Source organism: Colobus angolensis, unplaced genomic scaffold (assembly GCF_000951035.1).
Source record: "Colobus angolensis palliatus isolate OR3802 unplaced genomic scaffold, Cang.pa_1.0 Scaffold306, whole genome shotgun sequence".
In the NCBI taxonomy this organism is placed as follows: domain Eukaryota; kingdom Metazoa; phylum Chordata; class Mammalia; order Primates; family Cercopithecidae; genus Colobus; species Colobus angolensis.
This window is the reverse complement of record NW_012116333.1, coordinates 2,845,401-2,865,595: the sequence shown is the minus strand read 5'-3', so window position 1 is coordinate 2,865,595 and position 20,195 is coordinate 2,845,401. Positions and strand designations below refer to the sequence as shown.

Sequence of the window (20,195 nt, the reverse complement as noted above, 5' to 3'; positions counted from 1 at the left end):
GATCTCAGCTCACTGCAAGCTCTGCCTCCCGGGTTCATGCCATTCTCCTGCCTCAGCCTCCTGAGTAGCTGGGACTACAGGCACCCGCCACCTCGCCCAGCTAGTTTTTTGTACTTTTTAGTAGAGACAGGGTTTCACCATGTTGGCCAGGCTGGTCTCGAACTCCTGACTTCAGGTGATCCACCTGCCTTGGCCTCCCAAAGTGATGGGATTACAGGCGTGAGCCACTGCACCTGGCCAAAAATTGTTTTAAGTTGAGGAATCATTTATTTCTGAGCTCTAGTAAGGAAACAAAAATCACTTATGATTCCCCAACTCTGAAATAATCTTTTTTAGCATGTTGATATATTTTCTTCCAATCTTAAAAAATGTTTTAATTTAATAAAGCCAGTATTCATTAATTGCTTGCCATTAGTCAGGCATTGAGATGATTTGAAGAAGAGATTATCTCTCCTCTCACAGAGTTTAGGGAGGATCTCATACAAGTACAGTAAAGGTGATTTGTGTTACGACAGGGTTAATGTGGAGTGCACTAAGGAAGAGTCCTTAACTTGTTTACAGAGAAAGGGACAGGGAAGGCTTTGTTGAGGAAGCTAGAGATCTGAATGTTGATTAGAAGGTAGCTGGAGGGGTAAGAGGGTAACCACGACAAGGTGAAGGTCGATTGGAGGAAGGGAAGACTGTTCAGGCTGATGGGCTGCTGGCCACAGGCGCAAGTGTTAGGATAGTGGCAGTGAGAGGTAAGGCAGGAGAGCCGAGCAGAGGTCAGTCTTTGTCGCCTCGTAGGCCAAATCCAGGTGTTTAATCTCTGTCCCAAGAGCAGTGGGCAGCCATTGGAGGCTTTTAAGTGAGGGGATGAGGAATTCAAATTTTACTGTTTGAAATAATCATCCTTGAAGATGGAATAACCCAGATGAGAGAGGAGAGTGGCTGGAACTGGCATAGTAACAGTGTAGGCGGAGAGACACTGTGACTGAAAGGATTCAGGAGGTAAAAATGATGTGAACTCAGTGTAGGTTGCTCATGGTGAACAGCAAGCAGGTCTGCTCAAGGATAAGGCCTAGGTTTCTGATTTGGGCACCTGGACAGTGGGAGACAGTTCTGTCCATTGGTTTGGAAGCACAGGGATGGGAGACAGCCAGGCAAGGGAGGATGGTGTGTGGTGCTATGTGGATATCGGCAGTGGGATATCGGCAGTGAGATATCTAGTGTGTGGTGGTTTGGAGTTCAGAATAGTGAACTCCAAATCTAGGCTGGAGACCTAGATTTGGCATTACCAGCATCTAGAATTGAAATTGTGGGAATTAGTGAGATAGAATGGGGATAGTGTATACAGTGGAGTAATGTATGTGCATTTGGCTTCACACAGTCAACATCTTTGTGGGGCAGGAAAAGGTAGTGGAGGGGAGGGATGACAGTGTGCAGAGCGCAGTGACTCTGTTCCAGGTGTGTGAAAGGCAGGCGTGTGGCCCTGTGATGCCCTCAGTCAGTCCCAGTTTTTAGTTGCCTCTTGTAACATGAGCTGAGTGTTGTTGAAGAGGTTGCCATGGTTAGTTTTGACTTCTGCTTAATTTTCATCTTATGCACTGACTGGCACCCAACCTCCAGCAAGACTGAAGATAAATTGGCTACAGTAATGGGAGCATTACTTGTGGAGATAAAAGCCCAAGAGCTTAGCTAAAGGGATTGGTCTCAAACAAGAAAAGGGACACTTGTCCCATTGTCCCAGAAGGGCAGGAGGAGTGCAGATGCGGACAGGGAATACAGTGTAGGATGTATCGGGATATTTGCACCTAAGTGAAACCTGGCCTCAAATTGGGTTAAACATTCACAAATGTATGGTACACCTAGAAACCTGCAGAGGGGGAGGCTGTGGACACAGCGTGATCAGCAGTTCAGTGATGTCTTCAGGGACCCAGATACTTTAATTTTTGCCTAAGGCCAGGTCTCCTTGTAATCATTAGATCTCCTTACCACTGTAACCCAGTGACCATTGGTCTGTACATGTAGCTAGGAAGACCAGGAGAGAAAAGTCTCTCCCAACCTAGAATGTAATTCTTCCTTACAAAGTTGGTCAGTCTTGCCGGGCCAGCTTCATGGACTAGTGAGAGTTTCAGGGGAGTACCATGCACTGACAGGTTATAGATGAGTCAAGATTCCTGCTCCTGAGCCAGGCAGTGGTCAGAGTCCCATAAACTGTGTGTCTGTGGGAAGGAAGAAGGAGGGGCATCTGCAGAAATCTGATTCTTCAGGAAAAAGAGAGAGGGGAATGGATGTTGAGACAATGGCCACAACCAGTTTCTCCACCTATACCTATGTCTAAGGAAATTGGGATAATTTAATAATTATTTTTAAAAAATAATAAATAATTTTTAAAAATTATGATGAACATTTTTCTAGTTTGTTAACTTCTTTAAAATGATTTTAATAGTTATATGATATTCCATCTTACTTAACAGAATCTTACAGTATTTTCTGTATGGTCCTGTTTTAAGCACTTTATAGATGTTAACTGATTTAATCTTCTTAATAACCCTATAAGATCAATACTGTTATTATTCCCGTTTGAAAATGAAAAACTGAGGTTTCCAGAGGTTAAATAGTGTGCCCGAGATCATACAATGTGTGCAGAGCTGGGATTCAGATCCAGGCAGTGCCCCTAACCCCTGGCCCATGCTTTTTAAAGAAATGGGATAGTTCATTCAGCTTCCCTCTTCTCTATGGACATAGGTAGCGCCCACTTTTTCTGCAGTAAAAAGAATGCTCCAGTGTGTATCCCATTGTATAAATGTTTGTATTGGGATTGCTGGGTCAATGCATGAGTGCCGTTAAGGCTCTTGATTTTGCTGCCCAGCCACCTGCCCACACAGCAGTGCTAGCTCATACTCGGTTGGTGTGGGCTTCCCAGGAGAGAACACCCACTGGGATGCTCCTCCATGATGCTGTTGTGGTGTGGAGGAGCAGGCAGGGTGGTGTAGTGAGGACAGGCTGCAGTAAGTGAAGACTGGCTACTAGGCAGCCCTCTGTCCCCTGGTAGCCGTGTCACCTGTGCCATGCCAGCCTTCTGAGCCCGCATCAGTGGAGCATTTCTGGCCTGCTTGCTTCCTAGGGCAGTGAGATTGAAATTCTGTGGGTTGAAAACTCTTGCTAGACTATAAAGCTTCAAACAAATTTAGGATCCTGTTATGTTCACTTAGGTTAAGATACGCTTCACTAACGTATAAAAACTTCACTAATCTGTAGTAGAAGGGAAAAGAAGAGTATTTTTGTTAAATAATATTTGTTTGATTTTCTTTTATGTTACTATAGATGTTATATCTCTTAATATATTATTTAGTGTTTTCTCTTACCACCTACATCCATGAATTAATCAATGGGATTATAGAGATTTTACTTACTGGGTTTTAACCTCAGTAACTTTTTCTTAAAGAAAATATCAATAAATTTCCATAGTTAGCATAGTTAACTGAGTTTTTTGTTTGTTGTTTTGGGGGATCTTTTGAGCAGTTGATGACTGTATATGCTCTTTCATGGTTGTTTTCTTCTTGGACGTTTGGATGCAGGTTTGAGGGGTTGGGTCCAACTGTAATTGTCTGTCCAACAACAGTGATGCATCAGTGGGTGAAGGAATTTCACACGTGGTGGCCTCCATTCAGAGTGGCAATTCTACATGAAACCGGTTCCTATACCCACAAAAAGGTAACATAATATTTCAATACCTTTTTGTTTTGTTTTAATGCCCTGCATTTTACATATTTGGTTTTTCTCTGATCCATGTGTTTCTCAAATGTATATTCCTGTTTTTTTCCTGTGCATTTAAAGTTATTTTATTATTGACTTACTTTAGAGCTCTGTGTTTTCAGAACAGTTATGAATATAGGTCTTATTGTTCCAGCAGTCTGTGGTGGTGGTGTGACATGTCTGTTGTCCAGCGAAATATGAATCATCTCAGACAGGGCACAAGCCTGGTGGCGCAGGTGGCTGTGTCCAGTAAGGAGAGACTTTGGGCATTAGCGGCTTTAAACAGTTTTAGGAAAGTGGATATGGAAGTAGAATAACAACTCTTAATTGGTAAATGCATTTGTTAATATGCATTTAAAATCTGTTTTTGATGAATGAAAGAAGAAACTTTCCATTTTGAGAATTTCCCAAGTGTTGTTGCTTTTTAGTTGTGTTTTGTTCCCCGAATCCTTGATCGTCATGTATTGACAGTTGTATTTCTTCACTTATAGTTTGGTAACATCACAGTATCAAAAAGGAGCTTTCTCTGTGCACCTGTGGGTAGCATAGATACGTTGTGTTCTTCCTTTTTTCTTCTCGTCTGTCCAACCATCCAGACTGTGAGCTCTGTTGAGTAGGGACTGTGTCTGATTCATTTTTGTATCCCAGGTGACCCGTAAGCATTTGTTGAATAAATAATAATCACACAGTTTCACTGTGAATTTGCAGGTTACCTTATTGAGGAGAAGCAGCAGTCTCTTAGGAGCTAGTTCTTTCTTCCTGAGTCTTCTGAGCTCTTGAGTGAGTTCTCAGGGCCCAGGAAAGCAGTGCTGGCTGCAAGGGCTATGGAGTGTTTGCCTTACAGAGTCAGATGCTTGGGGACCACAAAACTCCAGGATTCCTGTTGTGTTTGTGTTCATGGAAAAACAAGCTTTTGATAGAAGTGACTCAGAAAAATCTATGGTTTGGTAGCATAAGTAAGGCGAAATGGAATTTTGCTTACACTGTTATTGTTAAAACCAACTGACTTTGCCCAGAATTTTAAGTGATAAGTGGAAAATAAACTGGATAAGATAATTAATAAATTAGGGTAAATGCTGTGAGTTATAAAAAGAAGTGATTTTTAGCAATATGAACATAGTAACAGTTTAGATTGTTGTCTAGTCAAACCTTAAATGGTTTGTCAAACCTTAAACTATCCTTGTAAAGCATTTGTGGTTCCTTTTTCTTTTCTGTTATCTGTTAACATCTTAGTGTTTTGTGCTGCAAAATCCTGTAGCAGGACTCATTAGCTGATGTTTGTCTTATAAAGGCAATTTAAAAAAATGTTCTTCCTTTCATTTTCTTGTGGGGTAGTAAAGTGTGCGTATTGGACACCTTTACCTGGATCATAGCTTGCCTCCAGTTCCTTTGTCACCATAGTTTGAAGAACTGCCTTCATGTAAACCACATACATGGACTCATTATGGAAATAGAATTGACAGTGAACTTGGTGAAATTTGCCTCCTTAACTTTGGAGGGCAAACTTTTAAGAAGAGATATTTCACTTTTGGTTGCAGTGGTTTTACCTTCTGAGGTTGTTTTACCTTCACAGACACATGCATACATATGGTGGTTAATAATTTTTTCAGTGTTTTACAGTTTGCCAAGGACTTTAACTTGAAGATTCTTAATTAAATTTTGAGGACAAGCAGCATTACAGTTTTCTTGTGTTTTTATTCAAACTCTTAACTCTCTTCCTACTGTTCCTTTTCCATTATAAAGTATCTTAGATCACTAAAGATGTAAACTGTTAGGCAAAAGATCAAAAAGATGTACTTTTATATGTATCAAACTATATTCTTGACTTAGAAGCGCTATATTTATTACTTTTTATTAATGTTAATATTGGCTTATTATTTGTGGTGATGACACATTGAAAATGTATTAATAGTTTCTTTCCATAGGCCTTGATATTGACATTTCTAAGATCATAACTTTGGTTTCTAGATTCAACTACTGAAGGGGTATTTGCTTCCTCTGCAGCTTCAATCTTCTCTGTATGTGCAGATCTTTGTCACCACACATGCATACCTGCTGGCCTACATGTGTGTTAAATTACAATAGAGTCTGTGTTTCTTATTCATATTTCAAAAGTTCTGTTTATGGTGATTCGTCCTCTAACTCAGCATCTAATGCCTGACTTCCTTATCAGCTGTGATTGCTTTTTGCAGTGGATGAGCTTTCTGTGCCCACCAGCTGTCCTGTCTAAATTTAATAATGGTACTCTGACATTGGGACATTCAATACTGTACAGAACAGGGAAGGGAAGAGAATTTCTGTTTAGAAATATTTAAAAGAATAATAATGCCAGAATTGTTTTGCTTATCATTCAAGTAGATTATCTTTATTTTCCAAATGCTTTGTTGTAGCTGGTATGACATAAATTTTGAAAAGTGGCCAGGCGCGGTGGCTCACACAGGCTGAGGCGGGTGGATCACGAGCTCAGGGGTTTGAGACCAGCCTGGTCAACGTGGTGAAACCCCGTCTGTACTAAAAATACAAAAATTAGCTGGGTGTGGTGGCATGCGCCTGTAGTCCCAGCTACTCGGGAGAATCTCTTGAACCTGGGAGGCGGAGATTGCAGTGAGCCTAGACTGTACCATTGCACTCCAGCCTGGGTGACAGAGCGAGACTCTGTCCCAAAAAAAAAAAAAAAATTGACAATTTTTCATTTGGAAAAATATCAAATGGTCAATTTCTCAATTGAGCACATCTACCATTCTTCTTCCCCAGATTGCCCTTTAGCTTCCCACCTCTCTCACCCTTTGATGCTATGTTATCATTGTTAATAGTCTTTGATTGGCAGCATAATTTATAATTGTCAGATGCACACCCAGCAGCCATGCAAAAAAAATACAGCTGACAGTTTCAACCAAATGATGAAATCTGATAAAGAAATGTTTAGGCTTCTGAATCTCTTTTAATGGTCACTTGAAATCTCATTTAATAAAAGTTCAAGATTTCCTTTTTCTCATTGTATTTTGTGATCTTTTTTTTCTAATATGGAGCAACTTTCATGTGAGTTGATTAATATTTATTTGTTAAAACAACCAGAAACACTGCATTTCAGGTGTTTGATGTTGCTACGGTTCAAAAAAAAAAAAAAAAAGGATGTTTTTAACTAACCTTAAAAAGCCAACTGTTTTCTTGGGGAAAGAAAATATAATAAATGAAGAGATATGAAAGAAGGCAGTCTTGTGATACCTATTCCATAACTCACAGTAGGTGGTGACATCTTTAGCACTGTGTTGTAAAGTTTATTTAATGATTAAGGATCCTTTTTTTCAATTTATTGCAAGATACATAATGAGAAATTGCTTATGTTCTGAAACAGTTGTCTCTCTCCTACGTTTTTTTGCTATGTAGGCTCTAGTAGTTCTGTAACATCTTAGGTAATTTAAAGAGTTTTGTTTCATTTTAATCAATTCATGACATGTAGATGCATAAGAGTGGGAAAAGCAACAAGAGCATGCAGTTTTAAGTGCATTGGTTTTGTGCTTATAAGACCAGGGTTTGAATCTTGGATCTGCTGTTTTATAACTTTGCAAGCTTGGGTGAGTCACTTGCCTTTCTGAGCCTGATTTGATCACCTGTAAAATGGGTAAGTTTTGGTAAACTTGTGAGGACTTTTTGTGTTAATATGTATGTATGAAGAGCTTAGTGTAGTCCCTAATAGTAACATTTACTCAGGTAATTCTTGCTGTTGTTAGAAACAAAGAATATTTAGGCCTCTTCACCTCAGAGGTTGGGAAAAAAAAAGATGCTGAATGAGGCATTGCTGATTGACTCAACATGTAGTCTAGAGAGAAGGTACACATGTACTTTATCAAAAATGTTCATGGTCATTCAACATCACTTAGACCTTTTATTCTCGTGTTCAGATACATTTGGCCCCAAATGGAAACAGTGAAGTGCAAGGTGTGGTTAAACAAGCAAATAATGGCCCAGCGTGGCGGCTCATGCCTGTAATTCCAGCACTTTGGGAGGCCGAGGCGGGCGGATCACGAGGTCAGAAGATCGAGACCATCCTGGCCACGTGGTGAAACCCCGTCTCTACTAAAAATACAAAAAAATAGCCGAGTGTGGTGGCAGGCCCCTGTAGTCCCAGCTACTTGGGAGGCTGAGGCAGGAAAATGGCATGAACCTGGGAGGCAGAGCTTGCAGTGAACTGAGATCACGCCACTATACTCCAACCTGGGCAACTCTGTCTCAAAAAAAAAAAAAGAAAAGCAAGTAACACAAAAACTTGGCCATCTGATGAAACTCCTGTCAACATGACGTTCTTTAAAAGGGCCTGTTTTCTGAAACTAGAGCAAAAAAACATGGCTTTTTAAAAAGCTAGATGGGAATAAAAAACTCAAAAAAAAAAAAAAAAGAAAGAAGCCACATTATTCCTTAAGCATCTGAAATATTTCAGATACATTCTAAGTGCACGAATTATGGTAGAATGCAAAGTGGTATCATTCCTATTAACTTTAGAGTCAGTGTATACACCTGATAGAAGACATGATAGATGCTGGGCTTGTTCTGCGAGGTATGTTGTAAAATTGTATTGCTGGAGCCCTTTTTTTTTCCTTATTGTCAGCACAAATCCTTGTTTATTAAAGATTTAGCTTGAAGGAAATTTTAATTAATTACAGGTGCAGTAAATCCTGCCTAGGAAGCGGCTGTACTGTGTTTCCCGTGAATGGCCTTCATGTGCCTGTGCTTCACTCCTCTCCCCGCCGCCTGACAGTGTGATTTATGGCTGTTGTTTTCCACCAGTCCACTGTTTGCCCTCTAGGAGGGATTGGTCTCTTGAGCCTGCATAATAACAGCAGCACTTTCACAGACATCTTTTAATGACAACAGCACTGCATTCAGTAAGTCAGGCTAATTGCAGATGTACCCTATTAATTGCAAAAACTAGGAGAGGTTACATATTTTACAAGCTTTTAATTTGAAACCGCCCGAGATGATTTGTCTTAAGTGTTTGGATAGAGACGTCCATAATATTCAGCAATTCACCATTATTGAAACTCCAGTCTAGGCAGCTATAGAATTCTGTGATTGAATCAGGTGATAACAAATGGTCTTAGATGGGGTTTTACCCAGTGGCTAAGTGGAGATTATATTTTCAGTTGGGACATTTTGAACAATTTCTTGTTCTTTTTACATAAGCATCTTTTAAATTCTTGTTAATCATTAATACATCTTCCTGGACACAGTTGAAGTTTTGTATTTCTATAGCTAACATTTCTATACCTATAAAAGTATTTAGAATTTTCCAAATAAACTTCAATCCTTAAACAAGCATAGGAAACTAAACATCATTCCAGTGGTATACATTTGAGAAGCTTGGTGTCTCATTTGATAACTATGGGAAAGCTCCAGCTACACTAGGTGATGTCCAGAATTCATTTCGGCTTTGGCTTCTAAAGGTCGCAGGTCTGACCAGGTGAGGTGCTGGAGGTGGACGGTTTTTCTCTGGGCAGACTGCTTTTTTCACTGGCACCAGCAGCTGAGTGGGGCTGGTGCGAGGGAGTCCTGAAGGACCCGTACGTGTGTTTTTTAAGGCCGTTGTGCGCTCCAAGGTGTTTATTGCTGTATTCTTGTGAGGTCAGAAGTTAGGAAATGGTTCTTTCAGGTGTGGCCTTCAATATGGTATTGTGCAGGTGTTGAATTTTGTGAATGGGAAGATGGAAGAGGAGTAGTCATGATAGTAATAAAAATATGGCACACACCTGTCAAATTATTAATAGGTCCAGGCATTGTGGTTGTTCTCTGCAGCAATTGTATTAACTCTTTGAATGTTACATGAATTACAACATATGAGAAGACAATGTTGCTTCTTTATTTTGTTCCTTAAGATTTTCTTAGCCTTTCTTGTTGTACCCTTTTATACTCTGTTGAATTAAAACACATTTTAATCCTAGTTCTTTAAGAAGATACAAAATTACCATTTTTTGAAGGTGTTGAATTTTATAAAATTTATATGAGATGATTGTGATTACATGAATTACATTAGGCTTCCTGATAGCTATTCTTGTATTGCTGTGATAAAAGCCTTATTAGGTTAATGTATTACTAGGTTTTATCCGTAAAGTGGTGGATCTCTAGTTTAGAGGCGTGTATGCACACATGTAAGTGTGCTGTGTCAGTTTTGAAAACAGGGTTTGCTAGCCTTGTAACCATGATTTGGAATCCATTCTTTTTCTGTATTTTGGAACAATTTCAGTAATAGGATCTATTCCTACTTTACTCATAAAACCCCTTTGGGTCTGGTAGACTTTTGGTGAGAAGAGTATAACATTGTTCAGTATTGGTTCGTTCTGTTGGTCTGATTTTTCTTGGGTCCATTTTGGCAATGAACTTTCTAGCTATCATATCTGTCAAAATGTTCAGATTTTGTGGCATGTATATTGTTTAACACTTTTGTATTCTCTACATCTGTAATTGTGTTCCTTTGACATTTCTGATGCTGTACATCTCAGTCTGTTCTTTTGACTCACTTTTCAGAGGTTTGTTTGGTTTAGTCTTTCCAAAGAATTATTATTTGCTTCATCAATTCTACCAGTTTTTTTAGTACCCACTAATTTTTATCTTACTAATTCTCTCATTTTCCTTTTTTAGCAGGCTAAGTTGACTGCTCATTTGATTTCAGCTTTTCTTAATAGAGTGTAAAGAATGAATATTCTTTGTATAGTCTAAAGTGCTGCTGATCACTGTTAAAAGGAGCTCTGATGGTGATACTCAAATTCTTTGCATCCTCTTTTTAAATGTTTTATTTTCTTTGATCTGACTTTCTCTCAGGCTGTGGTCAGCTCTCTGGGTCGGCTGTGGGTGTGTCACTTTGACAGCTCTAAGGGCTCTGCTTTTGTGTTGATTGCTGTGCTTTTTCGTAGGTAAAGGTTCATGGCTTTTTTTTCTTGTTGTGGCATCCCCATTAAAATATAAAATAGCCCTCTATTTACTCCTTTTTGTTTCATATTTGTATTGCTAGTCCTGCCCTTTTTTGGTTTGTATTTCTTTGATATCTCTTTGATAATTCCCATATTACAACTTTCAGTACCAGTCTGATTTGGGTCTCTTTTAAACAGAAGGCTAGGTTTTTGCCTTACCCAGTGGAATGTCTCACTGTTAATAACCCACTGTCATGTGGTGAGTTACCAAGTTTAGTCTGAAACCTGATATCTTGTTTTCTGTTTTCTGTTGTCCTGATTTTTGCTATTTTTTATTATTTTCCCTTGTAATGGTTTGAGAGTTCCACATTCTATTTATTTTCTAGTATTTATGTAGAAGTAGCAACTGTTACTCAGTAATCAGCTTAAAGTTTTGACAAATGTATTTTAACATATTTTTCTGACCATGGTTAAGAATTAAACACTATCTATTTCTTGTGTCCCATTCTACCGTTGGACAGGGTGGAATTTTTAGTCCACTTTTATTTTCCCTTAATCTCACTGCAGCTTTTATGAAACTAAACGGGAATTATAGTAACACTTAAAAATATATACCTTTTAATATTTTAGATCCTTTCTTAACAGTTTCATTCATATTTAAGTGTTTAATATTTAGACTTTATTGTTATGCTTTAAGGATTCATTTTAAGAAATGGTATGTGTATCACATATAATCTTCTTTTTAAATTTTTTCTTTTATATTTTAGTAGGAGGTAGTGTAGCCTAATATCAGTAGTACTAGCTTTGGATTTGGCTGCCTTTCTCCATTTGAATTCTGACTCCACCACTTAGCAGCTGCATGACCTGGTACATTAGTTACCATCTCCAACCCCAGTTCCCTCATCTGTAAAATGGAGTTAGTGATGGCCCCTCTGTCCTTCCTTGGGGAGCTGCTGTGAGCATGGGCTGTGGTGAGGATGCAAGGCGGGAGCATTGCTGTCTTTCCTTCTTCAGGTCATGGCGTCTGTACATGCCTTCCTCTGTCCACGACTGCGCCACTCCCCTGTCTAGGTACAGTGCACAGTAGCTAGCCAATCTGTTGGTGACTGATCTTCCAAGTCTTTCCTATCTGAAGCTGGAATTTGTTTATTTTCTTCGTCAAGCATGACTGCTAGTTTGGATTGATGTAGAATCCATGGTCACCACTTTTCCTTCTTAGAATTATGTAAAGATTTTCCTCTTTGCCTTCGGACATTTTTAGTGCTGCAGAAAAGATGTCTGATGCAGGCAGTCCTTTTCCTCTGAAGGGAATATTTTCTTTTTCTGTTTCGTTCTGACTAGAATGTATGACACTTTCTCCTTATTTTTAAAGGTATTTTTCTCTTTTGTGTCAGGATCTCGTGCTGTCGCCCAGCCTGGAATGCAGTAGTGAGATCATAGCTCACTGTAGCCTCAAACTGCTAAGCTCAAGGAATCTTCTTGCCTGAGCCTGCTGAGTAGCTGGCACTGCAGCTGTGCACCACCATGCACTGCTAATTTTTTTATTTTTTGTAGAGACAGGGTCTTGCTTTGTTGTTCAGGCTGGTCTTGAACTCCTGGCCTCAAACGATCCTCCTCCCTCAGCCTCCCAAAGTGCTGAGATTATAGGCATAAGCCACTTTGCCTGGCTGTTTTTATTTATTTTTGGAATTCAGACATCTAGTAAGCTACGTCTACAGATATGTCTTTTTTTTAGTGTCTCTGCCTGACACTCTGGGAGATGCTTTGTTCTGTAGATTCAAATCTCGGCTCCATTTATGGAGATTGTTTTCTATCATTTTCTTTTTTTTTTTTTTTGGAGACAGAGTCTGACTGTCACCCAGGCTGGAGTGCAGTGGTGCCATCATGCTCAGTGCAGCCTTGACCTCCTGGGCTCAAGGAATCCTCCCACCTCAGCCTCCTGAGTAGATGGGATTACAGGTGCTTGGCACCACATCCAGCTAACTTTTAAAATTTTTTTGTAGAGATAGGCTTTCACCATGTTGCCTAGGCTGGTCTCGAACTCCTGGGCTCAAGCAATCCACCCACCTCAGCCTCCCAAAGTGCTGGGATTACAGCTGTAAGCCACTGTACTGGCTTTTTTTCTATAATTTTAAAATCATTGCTTTTATATCCTTTCCACTCAGTCCTGGAATTCCTGTTATATATTGTTAGAGATCCTAGATTTGTCTGCCGTGCGTCTTTGGATTTTCTCTTATTTTCTTCCTTTTGTTTTAAATTAATATATTTTCCATTCACATTGTTGTTTTAACAAGGATGGACACAAAGGATGTTTTGAAAAAATAATAAAAATTTAATATGTGTATATATTTATATAAATATGTATTATAACTTTGTCATCTTTTCGAGAGTCTCCTTCCCCCAATAATGACTGTTTACTACTTGCCAGGTTAACAAATACACTTCCAGTGCTGATAGTGTCTATGATTGTGCATGTTATGTTTGTATTTGTGCATTTTTATAAAGTGCTTTAGATTGTGTCGTGATTGAAAGGGTGTCACTTCTTATTTAAAACTGACTTTACTATTTTATTATGGTCTTAGGAGAAACTAATTCAAGATGTTGCTCATTGTCATGGAATTTTGATCACATCTTACTCCTACATTCGACTGATGCAGGATGACATTAGCAGGTATGACTGGCATTATGTGATCTTGGACGAAGGACACAAAATTCGAAATCCAAATGCTGCTGTCACCCTTGCTTGCAAACAGGTATGACCTCTTATAACAAGGGAGATTTCTAGGTGGAGAAGAATATTTAATGTAGAATAAACGATCTGCTTTTAGTAACACATTTATTGAATCTTTTCTTGTGCCAACTGCACAAGGAATTTAAAATGTGCATTTTCCTTAATGCAAAAAACTCCTTATTTTTGCGCTTGATCATGTCTTTAATTCTGATTGTTCACGTTATTTAGTGTCTCTTTTAGGGGCCAGTTGTTAGAATGTAACCAAACCCAACTCTAGAGTGTTCAGCTTCAACAATAAGAAAAAACTCTTTGTCATTTTTTCATCCAAATGTAATTAAGGATTTGTAATTGCATAAAATGTGTATGTTTTGGAGAGTACTAAAATGATGCAAGAATAATGAGTAAATGTGTAAATAATATTGCAGAGGAGCATTTTGGGGTAGGAATGGTGATTGCTAAAAGGTAAATTTAATAAAAAGGTGTTTCCTTTCCTCAAATAGTTTCGCACCCCTCATCGGATCATCCTGTCTGGCTCACCAATGCAAAATAACCTCCGAGAGCTGTGGTCACTCTTTGACTTCATCTTCCCGGGAAAGTTGGGCACGTTGCCTGTGTTTATGGAGCAGTTCTCCGTCCCCATCACCATGGGGGGATATTCAAATGCTTCCCCAATACAGGTAATATGTTAGGATGATAATACTTTCGGCAGTTTAATATTTAAAATGCTCCTATTAAATACTATAATTTGTAGCCAAGTCATTCAGAATGTGAGAAAGATGGCCGGGCTTATAAATTGGTATCTGATAAAAAAAAATCCCAAAATTATTTTTGCTTGATTGTAGTTTTTTACTTAAAACGTCATGAAAAATATTCACAGAGAAGAAAGCCCTAGAATAAAGTATCTCTTTGTTTAATGGAAATTAAATAGTTTTGGCATTGTTCCTGGGATGTTTTAGTCAGACAACAAATTTTAAAAAGATGTCACATGTGGTCAGAAGAGCAGTTAGAAATTATGAAACAAGGACAAATAATTTGGAACAGCATGTAATTTAGTTCTGCAAATTGGGGTAGTGCATCTTATAAAGTGGTGGAGAAACTTAGAAACACCAGGAGGGTCGGACTGTTCAGGGATGATTTAATGAGACATGGCCCTTAACCTGATTCTGGGAATGTAGGCCATGGAGAGTAAGGGCATCCTTGATTAGGGCAACAGTGTGGATGCAGCCACCATATGTGGCTGGAGGCAGTGAAGAGACCCACTTGACTGGATCGGAGATGCTTGTGGGGGCATAGCTAGAAAGCTGTGGATGCCAGAACTGAGGGGCCTTGAAAGGGAAGCAGTGGCACTCGGGGAGGGCTGGGTTACTGAAAGTGTCTGAGCAGGACTCTGGAAGATGCTGGTTCTCAGGGATTCCTCATGCTACAGGGTAGTCACAGGAGGGAGGCTGGCACTGAGTGACCTGCAGGAACCACTGGGGTGAGGGCCATGAGGACCTGTACCTGATCTTGGGTGGTGGTCTGAGAAAGATGGTGGGCCAGGAGACTCAGGTGGCATTTTTAGGCAGAACAAACAAGGTTTGGAGGCTGATAGGATCGAGGAGATGGAGTAGGGGCTAAGCTTACTGTGAATGACTGACTGACTCCTGAGGTTTCAGGCCCGGGCACCTGATGGAATGGGGTGGTCACAAGCAGAAATGCCGGGAGGTAAACTTAGCCACAGGGCGGTTTGTGGCCTGTAGGGCAGGCTCCAGCCTGGCTGGGAGGCAGGGTTTCTGTGCAGACCTTCTTGGGTTGGCTTGTGCCTACCAGGTCATGGCTGAGCCAGGGATGAGACTTTCCACCAAAAGAGAAGCTCTTGTAGTTTGGAATATTTAATTAGAAAAAGAATTTTAGACCTTTAAGATTAAAAGATTGTCAGAAACAATTTTAACATCTTTTACATTTTGAGATTGAATGGTTTTCAGCTAACTTTTGTAAGGACTCTCTTCTTTCTCTGAATCTCCTGTTATACCATTCTATTTTTTTAAAAAAATTTATTTTGAAATAATTTCAAACTTAACAAAAAGTTGTAAGACTTTTAAAAGAACAAACAAACAAGAAAACCCTCTTAACACTTCACCCAGATTCACTGATTGTTAGCATTTTGCAAACATTTTGCCACATTGGCTTTACTATTCCTCCCCTCCCTCTCCCACACCTCTTTCCATGTAGATTTACAGCTGAAGTTACTGTTTTCTAACCATCTGAGGGCAGGTTGCAGATCTGATGCCCGTTTCTCCAAATCCTTCAGTGTGTATTTCCAAGAACAAGGATAGCCTCTTACATAGCCAGTGTAAGCAACAAAATCAGAAGGAAGTTTAACATTGATAGGAGTCTGTTATCTAGTCTATAATCACTCATATTTTGTCAGTTGTTCCAGTAGTTTCTGTGTCTCTAATCTCCTTTAATTTGGGACCGTTTGTTTGCCCTTAATTATCTTGACATTTTTAAAGACTATAGGCCTGTTAGTTTGTAGAATGTACCTCAGTTTGGGTTTGCCTTACATTTTGTCATGATTGGATTCAGGTTATACATTTTGGCCAGGAATATCACAGAAGTGATGTGTCTTCCTCAGTGCATGGTATCTGGAGGAACATGCTGTCTGTTTGTCTCACTATGGTTGATGTTAACTCTGATTACTTTAAGTTGGTGTTGGCCAGATCTAAACTCTGTGAAGTTACCACTTCTCCTTTGACATTAATAAGTCATTTATAGAAAAATGATTTGAGGATATGTCATTATGATCTATTTTTTCCTTGAAGTTCTTGTTTCAGGAATCTGTGTACTTATCTTTCTCCCCTTCCTATTGGGTGAGATCTTTGGAAGCAGAGCATTGGTTGTATTTGCTCCTTTTTGTTTAAGACCATGTTGCCATGCATTATTGAATTCTAAGAAGATGGTCTGTGTGCCGGTATTTATTCTGTCATGCTGGTGCTAAAATGATGGCAGGAGCTGGAAACCAGAACCTTCCCATGAAGGTATTTCCAGTCCAGTACGGGTGGGCACAGGGGAAAATGGCAAATAAACCTGGTCCCAGTACAGGACAGTGAGAACTGTGATCAGGGGAGATGCCCAGTGTCAGAGCTTATGGAGCTCAGAAAGGCTTCCTGGAGAAGGGATGACTAAGCTGGGGCCTGAAAGGTGAGGAAGGTGAGGGGGAGCATGTCAGCAGCCCAAATACAGACTGCTGCTGGGGTTGGTATGCTCAGCTGGGGCAGGGCATCTGAGAACTGAGAAGAGCCTGCAGAGATGCCTAGTTGACCCTCTTCATTCCACACACAAGGTTTTTGATTCTCAGCGTTCTGGTGACTCGCCTAAGGCCACTGTGCTCAGGAAGAGGCAGAGCTCTTCCTTGTCAGAGTGGGAAGTAGCATGGGCATGCTTGGCAAGCTGTCCGTTTTCCACAGCACTGGGATGTGAGCATTGGTAGAGAAATCTAGCTGGATCCTACCTTGTATTTTTATGAACAGAGAAACAGACTGGGAGCCAGTTGGGAGTGAAACAGAAGATCATCTCTGTGGGGTGGCATGCAGAAGAGAGCAGGAGCCACAGCCCGGCCGCTCCCCAGCCTAGCCCTGGTGTAGTTAACCAGCACCTCCAACCAGCATGCTCATTCGTCTGTGGAAGGGAGTGTGGGCGGAGGGAGGATGTGGGGGCAGTTTTCTTTACAGACTATACATTCATGCTTCTTTGGTGGGACTGTGTTTTTAAATTCTGAAATTTCATCATCTCTGCATCAGAAATAGTAATAGGTACCTCATCATCATCTTCAAGGTGATTTTTATCAATGTCTGAATGATATATTTAAGGGGTTATATATAAATAAAAGTCATTGATTAGTTGAGCTTCTTTTTTATGTATTATTCCAAGTAAAGCCTATTTTAATATTTACACACATGCATTTACACAACAGATGCACACACATACATATATGTGCATGAGTGAGGTATTTTTAGCATTCTTTAAAAATATTTTTTAACAAGTTAATTTTTTAACTTTTTTTCTCTCTGTGTGGTCAAGCTCTTTTTTATTACCATTCATTTTACAACTGACTTTCTTAAATTGAAACTTTGGTTGGAATTTTTTCCATGAAATAGTAATTTACTAAGTTGTTAAGCCTATTTATATTTTTTTTGAAGTAGCAATAATTTATTGACTACTTTGCCTGTAAGTGAATTGCAGAGGGAGTGGTTTTCTGGGCTGTGGGGCTTTGTTTTTTGCGTGTATTTAGTACTCATCTCATGTGGCCGTGCTCCATTACAGAACCATATGCTGCATTTTAGGGCAGAGTGACCTTTCGTTTCTAGGATCAGAGGACTCTTGTTGAACTTACTCTTGTAAGTCTCCAGTGGGCACTAATCTCTGCTTATTGGCTGGCTGCTCCATCACTGCAGCTTTTCCCTAGAGTTAGCTTTTGATCTTCAGCTTTACAGAGTTCCTTTGTAGCTTTTGGAGAATACAAGATCATAAACAAAGATTTGTACAAAAGCAGTTTTTCCCCTAGGGGTAGTGGTCAAGAACCCAATAAGTCTCTACTTTAGGGTTTAACTGTATAGTAATAATTAAAAGAAAGTGTACAAGAGAAATAAGGCACAAAATTATCAGTTTTGTTGTACATTGTGGTTAATGAGATAATTTTTTTAACTGATAATATTATGAAAGCTACCACCCCTTGGGAGTATATGGAACTTATGCTAGCTTTTTCAAACCATTTTGCAATCATTTCCCACTGACTTTGTACAGCTGTTGGTCATTCTTTTATTTCTTTAAGGAAGGGAATCTATTGAGAGATAAGAACAAATACATTCCTTAAACATGTATGGTATTCTCTTCTCTGCTCTTTTTAAAGGTCAAAACTGCTTACAAGTGTGCATGTGTATTACGAGATACCATAAATCCATATCTACTACGGAGAATGAAGTCAGATGTCAAGATGAGCCTTTCTTTGCCAGATAAAAATGAACAGGTCTGTAAATCCAGGAGTTAACAAAGCATTCCTAAAGCACAAGTGTGCCTTTCTCTTCACTCTGATTCTCCTCTGTGGGTGACTCTGGTGAGGTATGATCCTGGAATTGTGGTCAGGCTAGGCCTGCTGTGGTGTCTGCCCTCAGTGGATTCTTCTCTAGTCCACAGGCTTTGACCTCCCTCTTATTGACACATGGGTTCCTACAATTACTCTTTTAAACATCACCATTCTCCTTAAGCCCCTAATTCGTTCATGCTACAAATTATATTAGGTGCCAACCATGTGCCTGTCATGATCCTAGGCTCTGAGATATAGCAGTGAAAAAGCAAGTTTTGTTCTTGTGGGAACTCACATTTATTCTTGAGGGAGAGTGTCACAAAAACTCTAGAAGATGTCAGGTAGTAGCAGTAAGTGTGGAGACAAATGAAGTAGGATTGAAGGATAAGCTGGGAATGCTGAGGGCAAGGATTTGGGGAAGTGGGCCGTTTATAAGGGATGGTCAGAGAAGACCTTTGATGAACTGACACTTGAGCAGAGGCCTAAAGAAGGTGAAGGAGCAAGTCATATAGGTTTTGAAGGCAGTGCATTGCAGATGGTGGACGGTGGCAGTGCTTTGGGGCCTCCATGGACAGCAGGGAGGCCAGTGTGGTCAGGGCTGAGAGCAAGGAGGAGAGTAGAAGAGGAGGAGCTAGCTGGGAAGACTGGGGAGGCTGGCGCAGACAGGTACATGAACAGAAGTGAAGGCCTGGTCATCGGAAGGTGAGTAGGGTAACCTGGTAAGGACCCAGTGTGTTTGGCCACTAGGAAGTCATGAGTGATGCCTCAGTGACATCAACAGAGGTGCATGTGAGGCTTGCTCTGTGTGTAGGCTTCAGGAGTGAGTGGAGGTGAGGAAGTGGAGGTGGGGGTTGTACCTTATTTTCTCAGGGACGACCCCATCTTCCACTTGGAGGCTAACAGGTGAGGCACACTATACTGAGGAGAACGAGTGGGTCTTCAGATGCAGTGCAGAGGTTGAAGCGTTGCCTTCCATCCCGTTCAGGAACCTCTTTCTCTGGTAATAAAGGAAGATGAGGTGGATGCAGAAGTAGAGACATGTTAGGGAGTGAAAACCAGGGAATCTTGCCTGATCCTGGTAGGTTTAGGTTTGATTTTCATTTTGTTTTTATTTGTCTGATTATTTTTAAGTAGAAGTTGAGACAGAGGTGTGGGTAGCTTAGGTGGTGAGGAGCATGGGCACAGTTGCTCTGGGCTTATGGAAGGCTCTGGGTGGGCATGCGTAGAGGACCCCCTGGAGCAGGGCAGGCCATGGCAGGAAGCTGCCAGGTAGGAGCTTTTCTCCAGCAGCACTGGCACTGACTATAGGCCTACAGAAGACTGATGATTGAGTTGACCTGTATTTGGAAGTTTACAGGGAAGATGCAGGGAGTTGAAAATGGTCCAGGTAGGTGACAGAGGGGTAGCTAAATGAGCATCCATGGGAATATAACTGGTGGTGGTGGACTTCGCGAAGGAGGGAGGGTTGAGAGGTGAAGGGTCACAGAGCACGATGGCATGGAGTGGTTGGTGCAGTGGGCTGGGAGGGTAGGGATTGCCTTCCAAGGTGAGTCTGGTAACTCATGGGCCTGCATTTAGAGCCCCAGGAAAGGGAGAGCTCCAGGTGAGGTTGTGGTCTCTGGTCAGGTCTGCGAGTAGAGCATGGCATGGGTCATGGGAGGTTGGGTGGTTTGAGCACTTGGAGACTAACATGGAGGATGGTCTGTGCACCTGGGCCCTGAACTTGCTCATGAGCAGGAAGCCAGTCTTTGGGGACTGT

The 20,195-nt window shown here is 40.5% G+C and overlaps 1 protein-coding gene across 1 annotated transcript in view; it reads left to right on the top strand.

The window, feature by feature from the left end:
* LOC105517716 (DNA excision repair protein ERCC-6) overlaps positions 1–20,195 on the top strand; it is a 75,649-nt gene that overhangs the window by 36,068 nt on the left and 19,386 nt on the right. The window contains exons 7-10 of the mRNA XM_011950365.1: positions 3,564–3,699; positions 13,226–13,396; positions 13,875–14,051; positions 18,263–18,379. Coding sequence (XP_011805755.1) covers positions 3,564–3,699; positions 13,226–13,396; positions 13,875–14,051; positions 18,263–18,379 — 601 coding nt within the window. The remainder of the gene's footprint in view (positions 1–3,563; positions 3,700–13,225; positions 13,397–13,874; positions 14,052–18,262; positions 18,380–20,195) is intronic.